Below are 21,252 nucleotides of genomic sequence, written 5' to 3'. Positions count from 1 at the left end.
CCCCGGGCCCACCCCGTCCCCACCCCACCCTGCTCCCCCTCCCCAGGTCCCTGCTTGAAGCTGCACCACACACATCTTCAGGACACTTTGGAAGCTGATCCTAAGGGAGAGCGGAACCTTTACCCTTGCAAAGGCAAGGCCACCCCTACCTGGAAACGCTACCTTTCACGGGGGCCAGGGGTGGGAGGAGCGTTTGTAGCAGACAGCATTTTCCAAAGTGTCATCTCCCACCCACGTGGTGTCCTAGAGCCCCGGCACCCCCCATCCAGAAGGGGAGCCCACCTTCCCTGCATGTGAGCCTGGGTGGGCTCGTCCGTCACGTGTCATGGATAGAAGGGGCCTGAGTGGCACTGCGTGACTTCCAAGGCTAGGTCCTAGAGGGCCATGTGGCTTCTGCCCTGCGAGCTGGGACCCCGTGGGGAGACCCAAGACCCAGGGACTCCCGGCTGAGGTCCAGCCCCAGAATGAAACGAGCCTTCGGACGATTCCGGACCCGGCTACCACATCACCTCCAGCCTGCAGGTCTCCCTGGCTGGGGCCCCCCACATCCCGGATCAGAGACAAGCCCCCATTGGGCCCTTTTGGAATTCCTCACCCTTGGTATCTGTGAGCAGAATAAAATGATGTCGTTTTGTGAGCACACACATTTTTATGAAATCTTCATCCCACGGTGTCCTTGTCTCCTGCAGACACACCTGCCAGCCCCCCAACTGCACATCTGACCTGAGCCCCCCAGGGGGCTGCATCCTGCGGTTCACGCTAAAGTAAGGATGGGCTGAAACTTGCCTGTGAGTGAAACTTCCCCAAAGGGAAGAGGTCGTGCGTGCGCGTGTGCGTGCGTGCGTGCGTGTGTGCGTGTGTGCGTGTGCCCACCTTTGTCCTTGCCCCTTGAGATCTGGGATACAGGCTGATGACACTTCTGACACCGGTTCCAAGCTGCGGCCCCCACCCCAGCCCCCTCTCCTCCCAGGCGCCACAGAGGGTCAATTAAGCCCCCGCATTGTCTCCCCTCCCCGCATTGTCTCCCCTCCCCGCCTTTCATGTCCCCTGCCTGCCCCGGTCTTGTCAGATCATCACAGAAACCAGCAAACAGTGATAGTCACCGAGACAACAGGCGTGAGGGCTGGCGAGGAGGTCTGAAAGCTGATCCTAAATGAATTAGAGGATGAGAGGGGCAGGGCGGGGGTGGGGGGCAGAGGCAGGAGCAGCGGGGGGCAGGTTCAAAGCCGGCCCAGGGTCTTCTCCATCAAAACGAAATTCCTCTGTGGAGCCAGTTCTCAACACCCTCCATTCAGAGGGTCTGCGGTCCACCTTCTGCCTTGCTCAAGTGGGGGCAGCGGGAAAGGGGCCGGGCAGCCTCTAACCAGGGCAATTCCATTTTTTCCTGATTTATTTAGTGTCCCCAAAGCCTGCCTGGCCGTGCTGGTGGACAGCCATTTCAGAGAGCTGAGTGGCTCTGAGCTCCCAAGGGTACCCCCCCCACTCCTGCCTTGCTCTCTGCCTTGAGCAGGACACCCGGGAAGGCCTCTTCCTCGACACAAATCTGGAATCCAAGATCCAGGCAGCTCGAAGCTGGTAACTGTGATACAAATGTCAACTGTCGCTATTGCGCCCGAGACATGTGGCCCGTGGACAAACTCATCAACTCTTCACAACGACCCGAAAAAGTAGGCACTGCCAGTGGCCTCATGTACAGAAAAGGAAACCAAGGCCCAGAGAGGGCAAGTAATCTGCCTGGAGTCACACAGCCAGGAAGGAGCAGAGGCAGGGTGGAAGGTGGAGCTGTGACCGGAGCCGTCACCCCTCACAGCCCTGCAGGCTCAGAAAGTTTGCTGGCCTTGAGGTGGAAGGCCTACCCGGGAGCCCCAGCTCTGACGGGACCCCACTCCCGGCTTTCACCCACTTCTGCCTGAAGTGCATCCCTGAGACCTGAAGGATCGTGGTTCCTCTAGGAGGCCCTCCCTCATCTCCCACCCTCTCCCCAGCCCTAGGCCTTGCAGGCATCTCGCGCCCCTGCTCAGTCCCTCTGCCAATCCTTGGTAACTCCTCTGGGACACTACGACCTACCCCGTCCTAGTGTCAAACTTCCTGGGACTGCCGGCCCAGCTTGGTGTCTGTAGCAGTGAGGCCAAGGAGGCAGGCCGGGGCTCACCCCTGAAATGCACCAGAATCACCTGGAGGTCACCACTGCCACCACCCACCCCTGCAGGGCTGCCGCCTCGGTGGTCCCAGGGGTCCCTGAGGATATATATGCCTTTCTAACAAGCTCCCAGGTGGAGCCATTGCTCCGGGAACCCCACCTGGAGAACCACTGAGGTGTTAGCCCACGCTTAGCCTCTGCGGGACCCCCAGCCTAGACAAGCATGCATGCTCTACCCCACAGATGCCCCCCTTAGAAGCTCCCGACACCCCCCACAAGACCCCATCCCTCCAAAGGGGCCTCTGCAGACCACGTGCTGTCGGAGACAGGCTCCCAGAATCCATCTGAGCCGGGCACGCACCGTCCACTCGCCCAGCATTCCTCACTGCCTCCAGGCCGCCATCCCTCCTCCCTCATCAGGGCCGCTGGGCTGCCCGCTGCACTCTGGGGTTCTCCCAGACCCATCTCAGCCCCACACCCAGAGAGCCCTGGTCACACAACACCCCGCCCTGCTCGAGCCGCGGCGGGGCTCCCTGCTCTCGGCTTTCCCCCAGGGCCTGGGTCCTCCGGCCACGCGGACCTCCCCGGGCCCCAGGGCCTTTGCACGTTGTTTTTCATCCCTCTGCCTGGACACCCGCCCCGCAGATCCCTACCCAGCTGGACCCTAACCTTCTCCAGGTTTCTGGCCCTCAGGTCTGACCCGGGGGGTACAGTGTCCTCCGCTGCACCCCAGCTTACCCACTGCCTCACCCCGGCTTGCCTACCGCCTCACTCTGCTTTCCCTTTCTACAGATCCCGGGCCCCGCCGTGACGTGCTCAAGGTGCTCCATGAGGGCTTAGCCCCTTGGGGGCTGGCCAGCTGGCCTCTTGGTGTGCCTGGCACGTCAGAAACGTGCATTGAATAAATAAATACACTCTGCTGCCTGAGAGCCCTGGATTCTCTCCCACTTCCCGCAGAATCCAGTTCACTCACCATTGGCCTGATGACATTCAAGGCCTTCCAAAGCGTGGCTTCAGCCCACCTGCTCGGCTCCATGTCCTGCCCACAGCTTCACCACCCCTCTTTACCTATTTGTCCTGGTCTTCTGTTGAGACCCTGCCCTTCCTGGGAGGCCCAGCTCGAAAGCCACCTACTTCAGGGAGCCTGTCGGGATTACCTCTGCTTCCCGGCAGAAACTGTGCTTGTCCTTCTCTAAGCGCCACCAGCCATGCCCTGGCTGCCTCCTTGCCCACCCACCCCCCCCCCCAGCTCTCTGAGAGCAATGCCCTGTCCTAATGCCTCTCTCGGCCCCAGGCTCACTCTCCCCCATCTCTTCCTTGCACCCAGACCCTCAGTTTCTGGAAGGGCTCTGCCCCTGGGGGACACCCTCTGGAGAGCCCCATCCCCTCTGTCAAAGGCTGGACAGAGGCTGCCGCGCCCTGCCACTAGAGGGTGCTGCGGAGAAGTAGGGCCAGGAGTGGCAGCCTGCCCAGATCCCCGATAGGCGTGAGGGGCAAGAGCTCCCTGCCTGCCCTGCCCCTCCCAGGAAGGCCAGCTCAAAGGACACCCCTCCACCCCCACCTCAAACCAACAGCTGCCTCCTCTGCACTCCCAGAAAATTCTGCTCACGCCTCTGGGCACCAGCATCTGTCAGACACATTACTCAATCTGCCCCCAACCCCACACCCAGTGCAGGGGCAGCCCAGCTCCCAGCAGGGCTGACAGGAGCAGAAGGTGTCCATGTTCTGAGAGCAGGCTCTTGTTTGCAGCAGCCCCTCCTCCAGTATAGCCCCCTTCCACCCTCCACCTCATGCCTCGCTTCCAAGGCCCACCTCCCGTGCCACCTCCTCCACGGAGCCTTCCCTGATTTCCTCCTCCAGGATGCTCCTTGGAGATGCCAGAGAGCTCATCCTGGCTCACCTCGCTCCTTATTTGTTCCTTAAGCAACTGGAGAATAACACACAGACACTCTTTGCCTTTCCTGCCTGGCCGATGCTGCCCAGTAACTGGTACCCCACGGGCAAGCCTTGCCTGGCCAGGACAGGAAAGACGGAACAAAGCTCAGGAGGGACCAGACTTGTCCTGTGTTCCCAGAGGACAGAACGAGGCCGAACACCCGGGGCAGACTGCCGTTCCATAGGAAAAGCAACATCCTAACGGCGCCCAAGGACGAGGGCTGGCCCGGAGTCCCGGCCCTGGACGGGCCCAGCCAGAGCTGGCTGCCAGGAAGGGGACCCCAAGGGACCGCCAGCTCGTGAGGCGGGAGGGGGTGGGCCGTCTGACCTCCGAGGCCCCTCCACGACAACGCCCCATGGCTTCCCGACCCCGCAAGCCATTAAGCAAGTGGCCGGATGCCCACTGGGCCGCCGTCCAGGCCCGGTCAGAGGTGCTTCCTGCCTTGCTCGGGAGGGAGCAGGGGGAAGACAGGGGAGGCACTGATCCTGCAAGGCTGGGGGCTTCCGGCAGGGGCCTGGGTGGGCTCCAGCTGGGCCCGGCTGAACTCGAACCCCCAGCACAGCCGTAATTGGAGTGGAGAGCAAATATCAACCCCAGCCAGGGCCGTGGAGGGCCTGCAATCAGCAGGAAAAGCCTGAAAAATACATTTTCCCCCTATAGACTTACAAAAAAAATCTCACTGATTTTTTTTTGCCTTTTACCCCAAGCTTTCACAGCTCTAAATATGCCACACTTAGTAATTTTACGAGCAAACCATGTTATACATCACACGGTTTTATGGTCCTAAATTAACAAAAGGACTTTAAATCTATATGGAGCTCTTAAAAAAAAAAAAAAAGCACTGCATCTATTTTTATTCCCTCACCCCCAAATTCCCTCTTCCCTTCTTATGCAGTAACCCCCTCCCCACTGTGGCTTTAAAATTTCTGCTGATGGTGTGGCAAGACCACCAAGGAGAGGCAATTCCAAACATGGACGAGAAATAACTTGCTGGAGAGAAGGTTCCTCCATCCCTTTTAGAAAGGCTGCTTTAGGGGTTATAAAATCCTCATATTTTTTTTTTCCTGCAAAGTATAGTCAGTCTGTCCTAGCAGATGAAAAGGCTGCACTCACCAACCTGGTCTGACCAGAGAGCCTACGGAGAAGATCCAGAAATCAACAGGTTCCCCAAGATCTCTGCCCTGTTTTCTTAGTTGCACATGCCAGGGCAAACCAGATGGCTGCAGGGGCCTGTTCCGCAATGTGCACCCATTTAGGGGTAACATGGACAAGTGAGATGAGCACTGGGCCTAGAGCAGAAGCCCCAGTCCAGGAACTCCATCCCCTGGCTGACTCTGACCCTGGTATCTGTGGGGCCTGCTAAGCATCCTCCCCAAGCCTTCACTTCCTCCGGCGTGGAAGGCAGGGGGTCATTTCTGCCCCATGGACAGGGCAGGGCTTCAGGTATCACAGTGTCTGTTTGCTCCAGGAAGCACCAAAGAAACTTCTCCTGACTCAAAAGTCAAGAAGATAAGAAGGAAGCGAGTTTCCAAGGAGGGGATCATATCAGATTCCCACCCACAGAGTTAGAACAACACATTTGAGCAAGGAAAAGTCTCAATGAGAACCAAATTGGGCAGGGGGTTGGAAACCAGCCTGCCCCGCTCAGAGAAGAGCTGGGCCACAGTGGGACAAAAGGGCCCCTGGCTTTCCCAGCCAGCAGATGGAGATATGGCAGCCCCTCCCCATTTCTCAGGGGTATCTGAAGATTAATTAGTGACTGCTTGGAAAGTGCTAGATGGGAGCCGAAATGCTTGTCCCTGCTGAGTTTCTGAGCTGTAAATAAGCAGCTTTCTCAATCACCACTAAAATAGCAGTGTTTTCCTTTTATCTGACTCAGATCCCATTGGGCCCAACTTGCCCCCGGAGCAGGCCTTGGTAGGTTCCAGAACCCTCCCCAAAGCCATCGGTTTGCCTATGATCCAACAGCTTCCCATGACAGACCAGAAGCTGGGCATCAGCTCAGCCCCAGCTGGCAACCAGGGGCACCCTCTCCCAGCCTCGGCTTCTGGGGACAGCACCCGGGGAGAGGGGCGCCAGCAGCTAGAGGGCAAAGGTCTCCAGCTGGCCTCGGCTCCAGCCTCCTTCCCCGGACCCGGTGGGCTAAGGAGAGACCCACACCCAGCCTCACACTGGGGCTTTCTGGAAGCAGTCTTGGGGAGCGGGAAATGAAATTGAGGCAGCTCCCTAAAAGCCAGCTGGGCCTGGCTTCACCTCCACTGGGCACCCCACCCACCCCCACCCTGGGCAGAGGAAGCCGGGTCTCCTGCAAACACTTCAAAGGCTGTTCGGAGAGGGGCCGGGCCAGGCCTGCCCAGCTCCTCCAGGAAACCTGTTATTAACGGCTCACCATGGCCTCGGGAGGCAGCTGGGGGCAGGAGAAACGCTCTGGGGTTCTCCACGGCAGCCAGCAGCACGCTGGGTGGCTTCTGGGCCAAGCCCTGGCCCTCTCTGGGCCTCGGCTTCCTCACCAGAGGGTCTTTCCCAGGGGTGGACATGAGTCCCAAGGGGAGGCTGGGGTCATGAGGAGTTCAGCCAGGCCCAGGGTGGGTCAACTGACAGCTGAGGACTCAGGACACAAGCGCCAGGAAGGAGATAAGGGGTGAGGCAGGGCGCCACCTCCGACACCAACCGCCACTTCACTCCCTCACTCGCTCAGCAAATATTTATTTAAAAAGCAGGGACTCTGGAGCCAGACAGCCTGGAGCGAAAGCCCAGCTGTGCCTTTTACTGCCCACGCCACCTCAACCCCTCTGGGCCTCAGTTTCCCCAGCTGTCAAGTGGGGTACAGGCCCACCTCATTGAGCTGCTCTAGGACCAAGCAACCTCGTATACTACATAAGAAGCGGTTCCTCTTCTTCCATAGCCTTTTTATTCTTATTATGGTTGGTCTGGGCCTGGCTGAGCCAGGCATCAGTGAGACACACTGTCCCCGCCTGCATGGAGCTCACCGTCTGGCGGAGTTCAGGAAAAGGATGATCTGGGCACACATGCTCAAAGAAGGGAAGTTTGAGAAGGGACCAGCGTTATGTATCAAGCGACGGGGATACGTCCCCCTTGGGCTCGCTACCTGCCATCCCATTCAGAGGAAGGCAGAGGCCACGCGGCATCCACCTGCACCCACTCACCTTCTCGCAGGGCCGGTGCCCCCCACCCTTGCTACGTGTCCTGTGTCTGAGCACCGCGCCCCCCTGCCAACAAAGGAGCCGGCAGGGGTGAGACCCCATGCATTACTGCTAAGCAACTGTGGCTTTCTGCAAATAATTCTGCCTTAATAATAATAATGCTACTAGCCAAATAATAAAAATGATAGCTATCACTCCTGACTCCTTACCAGGCACTGTCCTCAGTGCCTTACAAGGATTAGCTCATTTAATCCTTGACAAGCTTCTTCTGCAAAGGCCCAGAGAGTAAACATTTTGGGCTTGGCTGTTCTGTGTTGCAGCTACTCAACATTACCTGCTGCCCAGTGTCCCATGAAGCCCTGGACAAGAGGTAAGGGAGTGGGCGTGGCTGTGCTCCAGTAAAACATTTACAAAACCAGGCCACCTACCTGCAGGCCGGAGATTGTGGACCCCTGCCTTCCGCCAATACCCAGAGAGAAAATTACAGGGCTCATTTTACAGATGGGAAGATTGAGGTCCAGAGAGCTGAGTGACCCGCCCAAGGTCATGGCTAGTAAGTGGCAGAGGTGGACTTAAAGCCTATGGGGTTTGAGTGCAGGGACCTCAGGCCCCACCTCGTCTCTCACCTGTCAAACAGGAGGGGCAGCAGTCTGGTGCCAGCCTGGCTGTGAACTGCCCCCAGGGTATGACAGGCTGGACAAGCAGGTTCTGGGCACTCCCTCGCTCCCTGCCGTTGCAGGAGAGTCAGGCTCCAGCTGCAGGGACAGAACCTGCGTCACCCGGAGCCAGGCTCCCAGGCCAGGGCTTCAGCCTCCCATCTGTGGGCTGCGAGAACACAGCCCCATCAGGGGGCCCATCCAGGCCCCTGGGCCCCGTCCAGCGCCGCAGGCTGCAGCCACTTCCTAGCTGGGCCCCCGGCGGAGCTCCCCACGGCCTCACTTCTCCTTATCTGTGAAGTGGGCAGACACCCAGCACTCGCTGGGGTCACTGTGCGATTACAGGGGGGGCCTCCTGGCACCCACAGCAGCACCCACGGTGCTCGGGAGATTTGGGGCTCCATGCATCACGACCAGAGCCATTCCCTCTATGGAACTGAGCGAGCGGCCCCAGGCGCAGGGGGGCCCGGCCAGCTCACTCCTCACCACTGAACAGTACACGGAAGCTGCACACTGCAGAGGTGGGGAGAACAGAAAAACAAAACAAAACAGAAAACCAAAAAACAAACCCAGCGGGGGAGGGGAAACGGCATGTAATCTCCCCGGGGATCAGAACTGGCAGCATTTAAGCTCCCCCCCCATTGGGGCCTTCACCCCGGCCAGAGCTGATGCTCCCCATGGCTGTGAATCCCCTGGCCTGACGCTACCTCGGCTCCCTCCGAGGCTCCACGCGCAGACAGAAAGTCGTCACCTGATGAATTAACACGCGCCAGCAGCCACCCAACGGCAGGTGAGGGGTGTAGATTACGAACACCTGCGCTTTTAAGCCGCCCTGTACTTAGGAAGACTCATTCCTGCCACACGCTTTCAGAGCGTCCCTGGGGAGGCTGCAGGTACAAAGAGCCAAGGACCGTCCCTGCTTGGCGGGAGCTCACCCCCAGGCCGGGGGCACCCTGGGTTCAAAGGGCTCCTGGGCATGTCCCTGGGAACCAGCTTTCATTTATCCCGCCCTCCCCAAACACAAACCTTCTGCAAACCGGGAACTCCCGGCTCTAACTGGGTCCGGTTTGGATCCAAGCTGCTCGGGGAAGGGTGGCGGGAAGGGGAAAGCCAGCTGGATGTTACTGCGTCGCATTTCAGCCAGGGCAGGAAGATAAGATCAAGAACAGAATGGAGACCTTGAAAAAGATTCTTCCTATAAAAATGGCATAAACACCAAGCACAGGCCTCGTCAGTGCCTGGGACCGGCCACGGAATGACAACAGCCCCAGAGAAGCTCAAAAAGAGCAAATGTACATATTTCCCACGGAACCAAGACATGTGTCCTACGTCTTTTGGGGTCAGTTGAACTCACTGCCCCGCCTGTCTGAAACCTGCTCCGTCAACTCAGGGCACACTTGCCCTGCTTCAGGGCAGAGGCCACATCTACCCCAGCCGATTCCTGCCCAGGCCCACTGCTCCCCACCCCCACCCCCAGGTCTCCAGGGGCAGAGGCCTCAGCTGAAGTGACGGGGTCTTCTGAACCCAGAGGAAATAATGCAGATCAAGCCCGTGGCCACGTGCACCAGCACCCAGCACACAATCCAAAAATAAACCTCCAAGACAGCCCTTTCTGCAGAATTTTAAAAGCCTGAAAATGAGAAGTCCAGGAAGTTCCCCTCTCGTCTCTACACCACCCCCAACTTCTCCCACCCCACCCCCGATCCATGGGCACCCTGACTTCAATAGGAACTGTGTCAAAGCCCCGGAAATGTCAACTCTCAAAGGAACGGAGGAAAAATAAAAACACAGCTCATTCCTAGAACAAGCGGTCGCAGGCAGAGCAGCCTCCTGGCCCTGCGGTTCACAGGGCCCCACCTGGGGCGGCAGGGGTGAGCTACTCCCAACCCCAACGGACACCGGGCTGGGGGGTGTCACAGCCCTGCGGGGGGGGGGGGCCCAGGTCACGGCCAGCTTGTACCTCCCTCGGCAGGAATCCCTGGCTCGCCAGCTTCCCATTAGCCTACATCCAACTACAGTATTTTTAAGGTTTCAAAGTCCAAACGGTACAATCAGGAGGGGCTCTCTACACCAGCTGTCGGGACCCCCCTCCTTTTGGCTGAAAGGCCCACTCGCCCCCAAACATAAAGTTGCAGGGCAGGGTGCTGTCAGCGCGCCGGAACGGTAAGGAAACAGGAAGCCACGCCAAATGCCCCCCGAGCTTCCCCCGGGCCCCTCCTCCGACCTCGGCGGGAACAAAACCTTCCAGGGAATCCCAGGCAGGCGGGGGGCGGGGGGCGAGCGCGGCTCGCTCGCCCAGAGACCGCGCAAGGGGGTTGGCTGGAGGGAGAGGAAAATCAGCCCCAGGACTCAGGGCGGGGGTGGGGTGGGGGGTGCCACCCGATCGCGGCGGCCTGCAGGAAAGTAACTTCACACCCGGTGCTTAATTCACCCTGGAAGGCTTAAGTGCCTCGGCCGCTCGCCGGGCCGCCGCCGCGGAGCCGCTCCCGGCAGACAAAAGGAGCGGGACGCGCAACCCCCGGCGGCGGCGCGGTGGGGGCGGCGGGGCGGGCGGGGGCTCCCCGCGCACGTAGCGCACACCCAGAGCGCTCGGCCGCAGCGGGAGGAACCCGGGCGGTGCGCGCCCGCGGGGGGCACGGCGGCCCCACGGCGGCGACCCGGCCTGGGGGCGGGGGGAGGTCCGGGAGGGTCGAATTGGAGGGCGAGGGGTGGGATCCGGGGCGCGCAGGACCCGGGCAGGGGAGGCGCACAGCTCGCTTACCTGGTAAGTAATACAGAGGCGGCTTCAATCCAAACATGATTTAAATTAGAATTCCATAGTGCCAGCGAGGGTTGAAGACGGAAAAAAAAAAATTAAAACCCAGCAATGAAACAAAAAGCAGCGGCCAAACCACGGCGCTCAAAAATGTCCAAAACAATAAAATAAAGGCAGAAGAGCGATCCGGAGAGCGACGGAAAAAAATAAAAAAAGCAGTCCTTTTTTCTCCAGATGATCCGAGGGCTGTCCCTCCGGCCAGCGCCCGGGCAGCCCGGCCACCTCGGCCACCTTGGCCCTGGCAGTTCCACAATGAGGTAATTGACGACCGACGACCGGCCGGAGCCTCCGCAGCCGCCCGGGTGTCCTCGCCGCGTGTGTATTTTCTGCCTTTTGGACTTGAGATGCAAATAAAAAAAGGAGGGGGGAGGACTGTGGAGGAAAGCAGGCGGGAGGGCGCAGAGGAGGGAGAGAAAAATAAAGGGGGGAGGTGAGGGTGATGAAATTGGGGGGTTAAGATCTCCAGGGATTACTCATTTGAAAGAAGAAAAAAAGGAGGTGGGGGGGGGAGAAAAAGCAGCCCCCAAGACGTGCAGTAGCAACCTCTCCTCCATTCAGTCATTTGAATGTCAAGGGCGAGGGTCAACAAACCTGCTTCCAAAAGGGTTTCACTTTCAGAACCAGAAGGAAAAAGGAAGGGGGGGGCGGCGGGAGGGGGTATCTCTTGTTGCCAAGGAGAAACCGGCTTTGTTTTCGTTTCCCCTTAGCTACTGGGAGAGGAGGGGCGGGGGTGGGGGGGAGAGGAGGAGGGGGCGAGCGGGAGAGGGGAGAGGAGAAAATTAATACCCAAACAGCCAAGAAGTACCGAGGGGAAGATTTCTTCTCGTAAATAAAGGAGGCAGCGACTGCAAACAAGTCCTGGGCAGGAGAAAGCAGGCCGAGGGCGAGAAAGCAGGCCGAGGGGCCGGCTCCCCTCCCCCTCTCACCACCAACACTCCCCCCCCGTCTTTTTTTTTTTTTTTTTTTTTTTTTGGTTATCTCCCTGGCCCGGCGTCCCGCCACTGACTCAAAGAGAAGGGGTGGGGGAAGAAGGAGAAAGAACTCGCGGGGGCTCCGGGCGCCCGGGCAGAAGGAGGCAGCAGGGAGAGCGCACGGCGGTGGAGAGCCCCCCCGATCAATTTTCATGCAAGAATCATTATCGGTAAATTGGAAAGCTGGCTGCCTGACAGCAGATTTGTCTCCCCTAATGAAAGCGAAAGGGTAGGGGCGCAGCGGCGGGCGGCCGGAGGCGGAGGCGGCTGCTCCTAGGGTCCCTACGCGGCATCTTCCGAGAGCTCCAGGCTTCGCAGAGCGATAATAATAGTTTCACTCGCGAGCTTCCCCCTGCGCCGCCGCCGAGCCGGACAGCAGATCCACGCGGACGGGCTCAGGGCGCAGAGCCGGGCTCCCGTCTCCAGGACGGGGGAGGGTGGCGCTGGGGGTGGGGTGCTCCCGTCGGCTCCCAAAGCGGGGGACCGCTCGCCAACAGTGGGCGGCCGCGGGCGCCGCCGGTCCCCCCTCCGGCTGCCAAGCTCTGCGCCCTGGCTGCCCGCCCGCCCGCCCTCCCCACCCACGACTGACAGCTGCGGAAAGCCGGGGTTCGCTCGCCGCCGCCCGCGCCGTGCCCCCGGGGCGCTCGGCCGCCCTTTGTGAAACCCACACGGGGCTGCGGAAAAGCACACGCCGGCCGAGCCGAGGGAGCTCCCCAGGCAAGCGGCTCCTCTCTCCCTCTTCTTCGGCTCCCTCCCCCCTCCACCCCACTCCTTAAAAAAATCCCTGTTGTAAGTGTAATCAAATGCTTGATACCATCTCCCACACTCCCCCCGGCACCGGTGCACTATCAGATCCGGGAAGGCATGCTTCCAGGCAAATAGACCTAATAAATGCTATTACTGGGATTCTGCAAGCCCCGGCTGCACCATAGTAACCAGAGCCCCGACTAATTTGGTTTAAGAAAACGATCAACCGCACAGAGAATGTGTGTGAGTGAGTGTGTAGCCTGTATCTCTCCTCCCCACCCGCCTCTCTTTCACACCAGCTCAAGAAGGCCCCATGTGATAATTCCCCAAATCGAAGGGGAAAAAACCCTGCCGCCAAACCACATCCTGTGTGTTCATTGTCCGGCCCCAGCGATTTTAAAGAGACAGAACCCATTTACCCATGGCCCCCCTCCAACGCTGCTGCAAAGCTGCCTCTTGATGTTACCATTTATTTTCAAGCCTTTTACCTTCTGAATGGCCCCTCAGTGACGAAACCAGCCGGAATCATGACTTGGTGACACTCAAGGGGGTCACCTTTTGACCCCAACTACAATCATCTGGGTTTGAGGAAAAGACCAGAGCTGGCCAGGTACCCGCGGCGGGGCAGCGCGTCCCGCCTGCCTGGGGTTCCTGCCAACGCTCTCCAGGCCCTACGTAAATCAGGGGTCCCCAGCGGCAGCCCCGGGGGCCCTTTTAAACGCCGCGGCTCCAGATGACAACCGAACTCCCGAAATATGATACTCTAGAGGACAGCTCCGGAGGGCAAATTGGAGAGGGTGGGGGGACCCGGCGTGCCTCCTGACCTCTCCGTGCCCGCAGCCCCCCGCGCCCACCCGCTAGGAAAATCTTCAGGAAAGTGGGCTGGGCGGAACGCACGGAGCCAACGGAGGGCTGGCGCTCCTCCCCACACGGCCCACGGCTCGATGGGCGCAGCGCGCGGGCGGCTGCCTCCTCCGCGGGCCGGGCCGCCGGGGGCCCTGAACATGGCCTAATCCCCCTCCACCCCCCGCTGCGCCCTGCCTGGCGCCCCCTCCCCGCCGGCTGAGCGCGCGCCGGCACCGGGGAGGGCGCCGGGGCGGCTGACCTGCAGGAAACCGGCCGCTCGGGCCGCCTGCCGCGCCGCCGGCATCTGGCCGCTCCGCCCCGCGCTGACCCTGGAGGTCGCGCCCGGCCCTCGGCGGCGGCGGCCCTTTGTTTCCGGGGCTGCGTGGCGGCGCGCTCCGAGCTGCTCTGCGCCCGCGGATTGTGCAAGGGAGCCCAGGGCCGGGGACCAGGGGTAGCGGGGTCGAGTCCCGCACCTGGCCCCCCTGCAGCCCCCTCCCACCCATTTATCACCCACCTGCTTGATAAACTGTGCCCTCTGGAGCTAGGGGCACTGGGGCGCAGGGAGGGTCACCCCCAGCAAGCTGCCACCCACCCCAGTAACCCCTCACACACTTGGAAAATCTCCTATCTGACTTAGGGGGAAAAAACAAAACACAACTATTTTTAAAAGACCCTAAACTATCAGTTTCTGTTGTCATTCTTTTATTGGTTTTTAATTCTCCGGGATTACACGAACAGTAGTAATTAATACTAAACCTTCCTCTACTGTATATGCTAATGGCAGGAGCCATAAAAATTAATTTGCAAACATGTCATTACACAATAGCTGTACAGGCAATAAACCTGTAATTATGGGCCAATCATAGAGAGGGTACAGAGGGAGGGATGCTCCCCCAATCTGTTGGGTGCCCCCTCCCCACTCCCTTGCTAAAGTGGGGAAGGCGACACCGGAAGCCAGGGTGCTTTGGGGGACACCTGTGGAGAAGGCTCCCAGCCCTGGGGAATGGCAAAGAGGGTCTCCTGTCTGAGTTCCCATCGACCCGGCTTCTTTGTAAGACCGCCTGGAACAGCCACGCAGGGTCCAACTGAGACTGGGGACCTGGGTGGTATGGTGGGTGGGTGGGAGGGCCTTGGGGAGCTCCCGGGGCCTGGCTCTAGGTGGGTGTGCAGAGGCAGAAGAGGAGACCCACAAGGTGTGGGCAAGCACCGGCTTATCTCTGCTTCCTCATCCAAGGCAAACATTCCCCCTAATAAGTGTTTGTGTGCCTGCATCAAATTATCTTGCAGCGCCGGGGCCAAGCCCTAATTGCTTCTCGCCACACCCCTGGGAAGGAGGTGAGCTGTTAAGATCCCAGTGATAGCAAAGCCTCCCCTGGCCCTGGTCTGGGCAGCTAAAAGTAGGTTGGTGACATTTCCTGGTGACAGGGATGTGTGTAAGGGAGGACTCCACTAAGGGATGGTGGCTACCCCACAGTGAAGGACCTGATGCCAAAACAGCTGAAAACTCTAAAGCCACTCGCCCTGCCAAGGGCCAGCCTAACGGACAGACGGACTTCCCACTGAATGGCTCAGTTGTTTGCTCTGATGTGGCCGAGCGGGTGAGCTGTTTGGAGTTTCCCCTTCCCACTGGCCCTGTGGCTTGGCTGTGGCTTCTGGAAACCATCACTATGGCCATTCATTCCCAGGCGGGTCTCCCCATCTTCTGAGAGTGCGGGAGGAGCCGCACCTGGATAGGCTGCCAGAAGGTGCACCCAGGTAAGCAGGGCAGCGCCTTCAGGGGATTTCACCCCAGCGGGACTATGAGCAAGAAAAAGTGTCCTTGCCCTTGTGGAGGCCACGTCCCCTCCCTCCCTCCTTCTTGGCTCACCTCTGGAGAGGAGTCTGGCATTTATGGAAAAGAGGTTGCAGGCTGGGCCACCCAGCATGGAGCCTCCAGGGACTGGGGGCACTGCAGGGCCAACAACCCAACCCCACGCCCACCCATGGGGAGACCCCTGCCCCTGGTGCAAGGCAACCCAGCATCAGAGGGAAGGATGGAGGCCCCCAGCTGTGGCCATGCCCTGGGCAGGGTGGAGAGAAAAGAAAATCGCTTTATCTCTTAATGGGAAAACAAGCTGAGGCTGAGCTGCTTCCCGGGGCTGGCTGGAGCCCCACTCTAAAGATGCAGGGGAGCCCCTCCTTCCCACCCCACCCCCACCAGCTGCGCCTTCAAAATGGAGGGGCCCTGGACTCCCCCTAGCGGAGACTGGCCAGGAGCGTCAGCTGAACATGGTAAAAATAGCCTCCCCGCACGTGCTGAGCCCACAGAGGCTGCAGGCGGGGGTCTGGGGTGCGGGGTCAGAGTGCTCTGAGCGGCAGGGCGACTCCATAGAGGGGCGGCTGCTCCCCACGGATTCCCAGAAAAGGGGGGGGGGGGCTGTCCTGGGAGGCCACGTGGCTGACCCGAAATGCCCAATCCACAAAGAACGGCTGCCTCAGTACCCCTCCTTTAACTGGTGGGGTCCCCATGACAGTGGGTGATCCAGGATACCATCGGAAGCCCCATTTGGCAGGGAAAGCACAGAGAGGTCAAGTATCTTGCCCAAGGTCACACAGCTAGTGGGTGGCAGAGATCTGAACCAAAGCGGGCCCCAGAGGGCATATAAGGCAAAGGTCTGCACCCTGCCAGTGCAGAGTTCAAACCCCAGCTCGGTCCCCACGTGCTGGGAGCCCTCGGGCAGTGGTGACACCTTTGAGCCTCAGTTTCCTCCTCTGGCAAATGAGGCGAAGAGTCCCGTGTTCCAGGAGGGCGTGGTGCGCCCGCCCAGTGCCTGGAGCAGGGTAAAGACGATGTCAGAAACACAGCTGTGACTATCCCCAAGGATAATAGCTGCTTCCGGGCAGGCTGGGGCCCCAGGCCTCTTGCTTTCCTACTCGCCACCTCCCCACCCACGCAGGGGGCAGGACAACGACCACCACCCCACCCGTACCTGAGACCCTCCCCCCGGGTGAAACCCTCGTCCTGGGTCACACAGGGACAGGTATGCCCCACTTTTCTTTCTGACTGGCTCCAGTCCTTAGGTGAGCAGAATGCGAATGTTCTAAGTCTCAGGATAAGCAGGTCCAAGGTCAGCAGAGACAGGCGGACTCTCTGGTTACACCTCACAGGGGCCTCTGCGTACCCAGGTGTGTGCCAGCCTTTGCAGGCCGTGTCTACTTTTGCTTTCCTGTTACCCTCCCCACCCAGGTGAGCCACCACATCCCTGAGGGTCTAAGCCCCCTGCCCCTGTGTGGCGGGTTGAAGCCAGGTAGCTCCCAAAAGATATGTCCCCCTGGAACCTGTGAAGGTGGCCCTCATCGGAAAAAAGGTCTTTTCATCTTAGGATGAGATCATCCTGGATTAGGTGGGCCCTACATCCCAGAGCTACTGTCCTTACGAGGCACAAGACAGAGGAGGCGGCTGGCTGATGCTGGAGCCAGAGGCTGCAGCCACGGGAAGCCGGGAGCCACTGGAAGCTGGGCCTGCGGACACCTGGATTTCGGACTCGTGGCTTCCAGAACCATGAGAAACTTGTTTCTGGCCACCCTGTTTGTGGGAATTTGCTACCACAGGCCCCGGAAACTCATACACCCTGTCACCTCTGTAAAGGTGGGATGCTCCCTGCCAGACACCATGTGCCTCCAGCCAGGCGGTCAGTCTGTCCGTCGGGCTTTGAGGAGGGCCTGCGTCACACGAAGTGTCCAGGGGCGGGCCGGGTGTGTGCTCGGGCCAGTCACCCTCCATGGAGTGGAAGTCAGCGCGCCCTGGGGTGAGGCTGTCTGGTAACTGGCTCCCTACCCCCACCCCCGGTGACCCGCACTTGACAGCTGAGGTTTGGGTCGCAGCCTGGACCCCGCGAGACTATCATCTGTGGCCAGCCTTCTGCTCACTTACAATCCCTGTGGCAACAACGACCCATCGCAGCCAGCTCTCCCCCCAAACCCGCTTCCTTTCCTCGTGGGCCCCTCCCCAGACTCCATTTCCCAGCCACCCATGAAGTTGTCTGGGGCCAGGTGACCAAGGTCCCGCCAACGAGTTCGTCACTTCCAGGGCCAGCCCAGGCAGACCTCCCCCGTGAGCCTCCATTTCCTCTTTCCCAGGCAGCCCACCTTGAAATCCATTATCTGAAGTCAGCAGCTCCTCCATCAGCCTGAACCCCAAGTGACGTTGTGAGCAGAGGCCCCTACCTGTCCCCCACCAACTGTAGATGATGTGGGCCTGTGGGTGAGAAATAAACGTCTGTGGTGCAACTTCTATTGTGAGAAGCCACTGGGATTTCAGGGTCTATTTGTTAAGCAACAACTGTGAGCTTAACCACTAAAGTCCCCGTACTTACGTTTACTTAATGCCAAGAGCTGCGCTACATGCTTTCAGGACATTGTTCTATTTCATCCTCACACAGAGACAGGTCTATAACAACTCCATTTTCAGATGAGGAAACTGAGGTTCAGAGTGGGAAGATGACGTGCCCAAGGCCAAACAGCCAGGAAGAAGACGAGCTCAGATTTGAACCAGACAAGTCTGACTCCAGACCCTGCATTCTAAATTGCTCTCTCTCCAGCAGTGGGGGGCAAAGAGGTGTTAATTCAAAATCAAACAAGCCAGCAAATCTGGAGGGGCACGCAAATGGCATCTTATGGTTGGCACCAGCACATAGAGCTGTGTTTTTGACCTCCCATTTAGGCCTGCCCCTAGAGAAGGCTCCAGCAAGCTTGGTATGGGGGAACTTGAAAATAATGGGTTTACAAGGCCCAAGGTGTGACCCAGTCAAAGGGCTTCCCTCCTGGGCTTCGTGAATGCCAAAGAAATCAGGCGGAGAGTGTATTTGGGACCATCTGGGCCAACCGGCCCATCCCTGGGAAGGGACCATCCCGCGTGAACCTTCCTGGCCCCTGGGATGCAGCGGTGTTTTAGCACACCGAGGCAGGCCCCTCAGAGCAGGGGGGATACAGGAGTGCAGGGCGCTGGTGGGTGGGCGGCCCAGCTCCCAGATCCCACTGCCACTGGCTGACCCCTGCCCGGGGGCGGATGGAAGAGGCTTTCTTCTCCCCGCCGGTGACTGCACACCAGACACCAGCGGAATTCCCCTGTTCAAGGGAAAAAGGCATTTTCGAGCAGCCCTTCCTGCTGTCCGTCCCTGGAGGCTGCAGGGTCAGAAGTCACGCCAGGGAGGCACGGACCAGCTCGCAGATGACACAGATCTCCCCGGGTAGCCCTGCGCCTGCCTGGTTCAGCTCCGTGGGGCCCTCTGGCCGACCAGACATGACTATAAAAGGTGGCTCCTGCCTGCTTTTCCCCCGATGCTGGCCAGGGTACTTCAATGCAACAGAACTTGAGCAGGGACCCACTTTTTATCCTTCTCTGACTTTATCCTGCAAAATTGCCTGCTGCCAATCTGCCACTCCCCTCTTCATGTGCCCCTTGCCCACTGGCTCTGGCCCCCCACCCCTGGCCTTAGCTGTCGCTTGTTCACCCTCCAGGAGCCATGGCAGCTCCAGGGCCTGCAGCAATAGACGGATTCTGGACACGCTCCCCCAAAAAGGCTATTCTCCCTATAGGGCCATGTCCCTCCTCTGTCCTGTACTAAGCATGACAAGCACAGGGCTTCACCCCTCAGTACAACTGGCATTTGGGGCCGGGCAATTCTCCGAGGTGGGGCCGCCCTGTCCACTGCGGGACGTTCCGCGGCACCCCCGGCCTCTGGGTTCTCCGTGCCAGCAGCACCTCCCGCGGCAAACAAAATGTCTCCAGACACTGCCAGATGTCCCCCGGGGGCAAAACTGTCCCGGATCCAGCCAGGAAGTTGGGCGCCCTTGGCTTTAGACCTTGTTCTATCACTGAGTGATCTTGAGCAAACAACCGTCCCTGTGCTGGCCCCGGTTTAGCAGGGCAGATGGGGCCCCTGGTCTTCTGGCCCTCTCTCATTCGCCAGCACTGCTTAGAACCAATGGCTCCCAAGTGGGAACGAGCCTGTGACTCAGGAGACAGAGGGAAGGCATCCAATGACTGCCCCCAGCAGAGCTCATACAGGAAATGGGGGTGGGGTGGGGCCGAGATGTTAGGTGGACAACCCTGCTGCCTCAGGCCTCTACACAGTCCTCTTTCTCCCCAACCTACTCAAAATCTGCTCTGAAAAAAAGGATCTGCTATCAGTCACTTACAACCTAGTATGATTTAGCCTCACCTCTAGTATCTTTATAGAACCAAGGCCGTGGCATCTCAAGGTCCTGGAACAGCCACGGGATATATTTGTAAAGGGCAGGACAAAAAGGGCAGGGCTAAAACAGTGATTTGAATTTTATAGCCTTCATGTGACACTGTGAACTTCTGGCTGTCCTGCGGTTAGTCTGTTTGAACAGCTGCCGGGGGAGGAAAGAGCCCCATCAAAGTACGGGGTTTGGGGTAAGTTACATGCCTCAGAGACACTGTCCTAAAGAGCCAGGTCCAGTAGGGCCATCAGCCCCAGGCTTCACGACCACTGTCAGTCTCTCGCTAGCACCTGGCAAACACCAGCTTGTGCTCAGCTGAACAGGGTCCCAAAGAACCGGATTTCCGGTTGTTCATGGGGATGGATGATCCCAGAGTCAGCTCTGCTTCTGCTTTTAATTGGGAGGTAAGATGAGGATTCCCGGGCTGGGGGGAGCAGACACCTGTTTATTTTGGTAGAGTGGGAGGTATGTGAGTTGGGAGAAAACGCTGGGTCCTGGCATAACCCTGCTCTCGTTGCAGGTGCAGCACGGGTCTGGCCTGCTCTTGCCTTCAGTCTCCTTCTCGGGGGGAGCCTCAGCCTAAAGGATCCCCCAGGCCTTCCAGCTCCACGAGCCCATGATTAATAAAACCCAGACATACCATCTGCTCACTCTGACATTTAAGGAAAAGAACGGGTTTCCAAAGAGAAGGCTGCCCTGCGTGGCTCACTTCTCCTTTGCCAGCTGATCCGAATGTGGGTTCACACCCGCCCCACATCCCAACCCTGACTTTAAAGGTCCAGAATCACTACCCGCACACCCGATCACACACACAGCTACCTCCCTCCACCCCTCACCCCCAAGGTTAACAGCGGGAAAGTGACAGAGGCCTGCAGAGTGCCCACTGGGACCCCATTCTTGGCCCCAAACTTCTCAGCTCATGGGGTACAGCTCCTCCCCTGGTGGCTGAGAATCCCCGTTTCCTTTCCCAGCGGGGGAAGGTGAGCTTGAGAAGCAAAGCGCTGGGGTGGGGGCTGCACCGATGATGAGCCTCCCGGCAGGGTGTCGCCCTGCAGAACAGGTGTGTGGCAAGTGTTTTGCCGGGCACGGTGAGTGCACACAGCATCACCTGCAGCCCTGTCCCCCAGACGCTCCTTTCACCCTACAAGGGGGCCACGCCACAAATACAATGCACAGACCCCATCAACATGCTCAAGAAGTGGGGTCTCGGAGTCACTCTGCTCCCAGGCACAGAGCCCGGCCCTTCCGTGCTGATGGCCAGTCTGCAACGTGTCCTGCAAAGGCCAAGAGGAGGGTGGTGGAAGGAGGCAGGTCAGAGTCCCCCCACCAGGCTGTACCCCAGAAGTGGCTTTAACTGTGGCCCAGAGCTGAGCCGGCACGGCGTGGCCTGGTTAGACCTGGGAGGCGGGGGTGACCTTCTCAGTGTCCGGCTTCCTCCCACAGCTGAGGTTCTGCCTCCAGCGGGGTCTGCCAGAGGAGTCCCAGGCCCAGAGCATGGCAGCCCTCACTGCTGAATCTCCACGGAGCCCCACTCAAGCTGGCCTCTTGCTACGGGGACTCCAGGATGACCAGCTTGCACTGTCCCAACCCTTTACTTCCATGCCTCCCCAGCCGGTTTTCAGACTCTTTCCCTGCTGCCCTCCTCCAGGACGCTGGACGTGGCTGCTTGCTCCCCACGCTGACCTCTCTGGACATGCCTGCCACTCCCCATCACTCCCCGCCTCTCAGGCCTGTCCTTCTGCCCCCTCC

At 59.3% G+C, this 21,252-nt stretch overlaps 1 protein-coding gene across 4 annotated transcripts in view; it reads right to left on the bottom strand.

The window, feature by feature from the left end:
- The window catches only part of GSE1 (Gse1 coiled-coil protein), a 252,123-nt gene that overhangs the window by 88,298 nt on the left and 142,573 nt on the right, over positions 1–21,252 (bottom strand). For 2 of the 4 annotated variants that reach the window (XM_037816082.1, XM_037816086.1), the window contains exon 1: positions 10,658–11,273. The exons of the other annotated variants lie outside the window; for them this stretch is intronic. In XM_037816082.1, coding sequence (XP_037672010.1) covers positions 10,658–10,694 — 37 coding nt within the window. In that variant the 5' untranslated portion in view covers positions 10,695–11,273. Of the gene's footprint in view, positions 1–10,657; positions 11,274–21,252 lie in introns of those variants that run through there. 4 annotated transcript variants of the gene reach the window in all.

The sequence above is a fragment of the Choloepus didactylus genome, chromosome 22 (assembly GCF_015220235.1).
Source record: "Choloepus didactylus isolate mChoDid1 chromosome 22, mChoDid1.pri, whole genome shotgun sequence".
Taxonomy (NCBI): domain Eukaryota; kingdom Metazoa; phylum Chordata; class Mammalia; order Pilosa; family Megalonychidae; genus Choloepus; species Choloepus didactylus.
Note: the sequence above shows the minus strand (reverse complement) of the source record. Positions and strands in the feature narration are given on the sequence as shown.